The sequence below is a fragment of the Hylobates moloch genome, unplaced genomic scaffold, assembly GCF_009828535.3.
Source record: "Hylobates moloch isolate HMO894 unplaced genomic scaffold, HMol_V3 SCAFFOLD_53, whole genome shotgun sequence".
Taxonomy (NCBI): domain Eukaryota; kingdom Metazoa; phylum Chordata; class Mammalia; order Primates; family Hylobatidae; genus Hylobates; species Hylobates moloch.
The window spans coordinates 437017-442663 of record NW_026652328.1 but is presented as its reverse complement, the minus strand read 5'-3'; the positions used below and the strand labels follow the sequence as shown (position 1 = coordinate 442663).

The window sequence follows — 5647 nt, the reverse complement described above, 5'->3', positions numbered from 1 at the left end:
GCCCAGGCTGGAGTGCAGTGGCCCGATTTCGGTTCACTGCAAGCTCCGTCTCCCGGGTTCGCCATTCTCCCGGGTTCACCGTCTCCCAGGTTCACCGTCTCCCCGGGTCACAGTCTCCCGGGTTCACCATTCTCCTGCCTCAGCCTCCGTAATAGCTGGGACTATAAGCGCCCGCCACCACGCCTGGCTAATTTTTGTATTTTTAGTACAGACGGGTTTTCACCGTGTTAGCCAGGATGGTCTCCATCTCCTGACCTCGTGATCTGCCCGCCTCTGCCTCCCAAAGTGCTGGGATTACAGGCGTGAGCCACCGCGCCCGGCCTTACATGATTTTTTATTACGTATTAATGTGTTCTGTTTCTGTAAATGCACACAAAGTCAAATATGGTGAAATAGTGCTGTTTCTGGAGAGTGTAAGAATATCAGTATAAAGGTGCTGTAAAAATGAATTGGGTATTTGAGATGTATACAGGTCTGTTAATTCACTCTGATGGCATGTACTCATTCTGGGACTTTGATATTGTAATCGTTCTACCCCTCCTATATTATGCTACACATCACAGTCATTAGATCACTCCGTGATGCAGTTAATTCCAGCATATCTAAATATTATCAGTTATAAATGATAACTTTAGGCGTGTAGTTGAGAGTTACAGCATACACAGTTAATGGTTATTAATTTGGTGCCTATTTTGCCAACTTAGAACACTCAGAACTCAACTTAGAACAAAGCTTTTCACAAATATCTATATCCCCCGTTACTCTTATCATAGCTCTATTGTTGGTGAAGATTAGCCAAACTGAACATGCCATCTCTATTGCTGTTATTTTCACGGGCTTGGGTGCCAATTACAGGTTCCCTAGAATTTGCCCGTAATTGACTATGTCCCACTATAGGTAACTCTGGAAGTGACTGGCAGCTTCCAATGTGGTTCTCCCGCCTGTCGATTGGACCTTGCAGGAAGCCCCGCCTCATCAACTCAGTCAAGGGCTTTAGTTGGCCCGGCGTCGGTGAGTGGCGGGTCTTAGCTCCGCCCTGGCCGTCCGCTGCGCTGCCTGGGTCGGCGCCGTTTCCAGTTGAGAGATGGCGGCCGCCGCAGGTAGATCGCTCCTGCTGCTTCTCTCCTCTCGGAGCGGCGGCGGCGGCGGGGGCGCCGGCGGCTGCGGGGCGCTGACTGCCGGCTGCTTCCCTGGGCTGGGCGTCAGCCGCCACCGGCAGCAGCAGCACCACCGGACGGTGAGCGAGCGCGCCCAGAGGCTCCGGGGAGGGCGGGGCGGCGCTGGCGTGTGGGAGCCGCCGGCGGGCAGGCCGCCGGGGCAGCAGGCGAGTTACCTCAACTCCCGGCCGCTCCGGAGGTTGCCGGGCACCGAGGAGCCGCCGTGCCCTTCAGGCGCCTGCGGCGGCGACCAGGAAGGGAGGGCGGGCGGGAGGAAGCCGAGAGGAGGAGGAGGGGCGACGGCGGGGATGTTCCCGCAGGACTGGGGACACCAGGGCGGGGAAGGCACGGGACTTGAACCTCTCCCCGACTCGCCCCCAATCGCGGTCCCTCCCTTCTTCGTTCTTAACAGCCCTGCCCCAAGGCTCCCGAACGGAGCCCGATGGAAGTTGTCCCCTTTCCCTCCTCCTCCGGGCGGGTTGGGGAGTTCTGAGTTGCCGCGGCCGCCTTGTGTGTGCCAGGAGAGTGGCAGTGCCATGCTGCTGGGAGCTGCCCCGGAGAGCAGCCCAGGACCCCGACGGGGCCGCCCCTCGTCCTCTCTCGTCCCGGAGGAGTCGGGCAAGAAGGAAAATCAAACTTTATCCCCCTCTGTGACTTCCTGTGTGTGTGTGCATGGGGAACCGGCTCCCTCGAGATGGATGCTGCATTGCTTCAGGAGGCAAGCTTCATCCTCTTGGGTCCTTAAAGGTGCTTTTGGGGGTCCTTTCGAGGGCTACTGTATAAGCGTGTTCACGCGTGCCTGAAGCGGGAAGGGTGGGCAGCAGGCACAGGAGAAGCGAATATGACAAGTTGTTGACAGAGGCAGAGATTTGGTGGTTGTATTAACCAGTTGTTGCTGGGTTTCATTGGCTGGCAGAAAAAGAGGATTTCTGTTTGAACACTCTTGGGTGAGTGTGTGTGTGTGTGAGAGAGTGTGAGAGAGATTTCTTTTTTCAGTTGCAAGAGATGAATTTGGCATGGAGTTCTTAACCTAACAAATCAGGAGGTTTCCTTCCCTTGGACTTTCTAGACCTATATGTGTTGGTCTCTGGCCAGCTCTGAGGGAAAGAATGTAGGTTTTATTTCCTGGGGCTGAGTTGTATAGTGTGATTATTAGAGGATCACTGCAAACAGCTTGATATGAGAAACTACAATAGTACCTTCAACCCTCAATAAACACATCACCTGCCTTGTTCTGATCATAGCTCTTGAGAGGAAACTGAACTGGAGCTCTTCAGAGAGGATACTCCTAAGGCCAGTGACAACATCAAAATCGAGTGCCTGAAAGAGCTATGAAAAGACCTAATGCTCTGCAAAAGCAAGGTTGTATTGTTATTATTAGTCGTAGGTATGGACCCTATCCTCATTCTTGTGAGAAGATTGTACCTCTTTTTATCTGGCATACTGGCATATTGCTTTGCCGAAGCTTTTGGGTGAGAGCCAAGAGCTTTTCCACAGTTCAATTTAATTTGCGTGTTTCATAGCCTCTAGTTATGTATTTTGTTCTCTTAAAAACATAAAGCCACCCCAAATTTTGATTGCATTCCCCTTTCCGTCAAACTACTTAAAGGCTTCCCAAGTTGTCCTTAAGTCCATATTTTGATAAGACATCTTCTGACTTTGCACAGTTTTTACGACTGCTTGGGTGTGATATTCATTTAGCATTTTAAAAAATTTGTGCCTTGTATATTTTCCACTATGCAAATTTGTCAGGCTGTGAGTGTCTCCCTTGTGGGGATACTTCATGAAGGTGTTCTCTGTGCTGTTCTAGGGTGGGTAAAAATGAAGTGCTGAATTTGTAACTGAAAGCACAATTAAAACGAAGTGTTATTTCTAAAGGGCAGGAATATTATGGGAATGGTGACTTGTACATGAATTTAGAATTGTAAGATTTTGAAAAAAATATATAAACATTATTTTTCTACAATTCTTCTGAAGCCATCATGTATACAGCTGTTTCCATAGGATAGTCTGTGATTCCTTACAAGACATTCCATTTAAAAGATATTGAGGCCCTGAAAAGAGAGAGACTTGGCCAAGGTTACGTTAGGTAATACGTAAATTTTAGGACTCCCACTCATCTGAGATCTTCTCACCCCTTATTGTGTTCTTTTTATTGTAAAGTGCGAATGCTCCTTTACATCTCTGCCCTCCCTTATAAAATTTACTATTGTCTGTTAGGAAAGTATTGCTATTTCAAAACCCCATGAATGGGAATTCTTCTGTAAGTAGGTGTTGATTTGAGTACATGTATTAGGTGAATATGGGAGCAAACAGCTTACCAGAAAGAATAGATGTTCTGATAAAGGTCCCTGAGAGACACTAAGGTTGAATCTTGCTTGGGAGACAGCCTGTGTATGTGCAGCAGATGGCAGTCTGCATTGGACTGGATCACAAGTCCAGTTTGTGCCACTTTTGTTCTGCTCTATGGTATGGTAAATTACAACCAGGGGGACATAACCAGTTACAGCACTGCCTAACTTTTTGAGTGAGAAGTTCATCTTTTCCAAGTTTCGAGAATGAGTCCAAAGCAATACAGTAGCTCAGCTAGTGGTAAGTGCAATTATGAAATTATAAACTTAGTTTGTCCCCTCCCCCTTCTCCATTAGTATGTCATTCAACTGAGTAAATAAGAGTAAAGGTACAGGGGCTTATTCAATATTTTTAGCACCATCTAGTGTAATTTTTTTCCTTCTCTCCAGCTTGTGACTGTAACCAAAACTGATGTAAAATGTTTGTTGCCTGCTTTTCTGTATGGTTAGTGAAGGTGGCTGCTATTTTTAAGGATGATTCTTCGAAGAGGAACTGCCTTTCATTGTGAGCTGTGTAATTCCATTGCTAAAACAAACTGTTTCATCTCTGATTATGACAGCCCCACTGTTGGCATTTTCTAGCAGTTAACGGCTATGCTGAATTACTACATCTTTTACTTAAGTCTGTCATTGTCCTGTTACAGTTTGTGGCTGACTTGCTCTACTTTACACATCACAGTTCTTTTGGCAATGACGTTGTTTCAGATTAACCTGAAAGTTTTAACAGGTTACACTGCCTGACACAGAGGCAGGTCCTAATTCTTTAATTGAGTTCCTCATAGTCTGGCCCAATCTTATTATGCCAGATTCATCCCAGCACAAATACTCTGTTGTACTTAAGCTAGTCTCTGCACTGTCCCGTACATTCATACTAAACCTTTATGGATTTTTTGTAGCTGAATTTCAGCCTTTATCACCCCTAATCACTCCTCTAGCCTTTAAGGTTCATTTCAGGTTACAGACGGTGATGTACAATTCCTTTTGAATCTAACATTCTCACTTACACATGAGGAAACCTAATAAACTGAGGAAAGTGACTTGTTATATTTGTGGTTACGAACAGACCAAGGATTAAAATTCCTTTACTTTTTTTTTTTTTTTTATACAAGGTCTTGCTTTGTCACCCAGGCTGGAGTTCGTTGACATTGTCACAGCTCATTGCAATCTTGAACTCCTGGGCTCAAGCTGTCCTCCCACCTCGGCCTCCCCAAGTAATACGCACCACCATGCCCAGCTAATTAAAAAAATTTTTTTTGACTGGGTGCGGTGGCTCACACCTGTAATCCCAGCAACTAGGGAGGCTGAGGCGGGCAGATCAGGAGGTCAGGAGTTGGAGACCAGCCTGGCCAACATGGTGAAACCTCGTCTCTACTAAAAATACAAAACCTAGCCGGGCATGGTGGCAGGCGCCTGTAGTCCCAGCTACTTGGGAGGCTGAGGCAGGAGAATCACTTGAAACTAGAAGGCGGAGGTTGTAGTGAGCCAAGATCATGCCACTGCACTCCAGCCTGGGCGAAAGAGCGAAACTCCATCTCAAAAAAAAAAAAAAAAAATTTTTTTTTTTTTTTTTTTTGGTAGAGACAGGGTATTTCCACCGGGCTGGTCTCGAACTCCTGGACTCATCCTCCCAAAGAGCTAGTATTATATATGTAAGCCACTACATCTGGCCAAAAATTCCTTTAAATGGAGATGGATTCAAGAATTCCTAGGGTCCCTTCCTTCCTTCCTTCCTTCCTTCTTTCTCTTTCTCTTTCTTTCTTTCTTTTCTTTTCTTTTCTTTTCTTTTCTTTTCTTTTCTTTTCTTTTCTTTTCCTTCTTTCCTTCTTTCCTTCTTTCTTTCTTTCTCTTCTTTCCCTCTGTGGCCCAGGCAGCAATCTCCTCGTCTCGCTGCTGCCCCGCGCCGCGGACTGCCTGGGACTGCCGGCGCGCGCCACCGCTGCCTGTTTTTTCTCCTTTGCCTGCCGGCGCGCGTTCGCCATCTTGGCCACGCTGGTCGCCAGCTCCTGACCCCGAACGCTCTGCCCGCCTCGGCCTCCCAGGGTGCTGGGACTGCAGACGGAGTCTCGCTCACCCGGTGCTCGGTGTTGCCCGGGCTGGAGTGCGGTGGCGTGGTCTGGACTCGCGGCAGCCTCCGCCTCC

General features: G+C 47.8%; 1 protein-coding gene across 1 annotated transcript in view; it reads left to right on the top strand.

Annotated features, from left to right (window-relative positions):
- Positions 1–1075: 1075 nt before the first annotated feature.
- The window catches only part of LOC116463690 (calcium uniporter protein, mitochondrial), a 211029-nt gene continuing 206457 nt past the window's right edge, over positions 1076–5647 (top strand). The window contains exon 1 of the mRNA XM_032146901.2: positions 1076–1237. Coding sequence (XP_032002792.1) covers positions 1085–1237 — 153 coding nt within the window. The 5' untranslated portion in view covers positions 1076–1084. The remainder of the gene's footprint in view (positions 1238–5647) is intronic.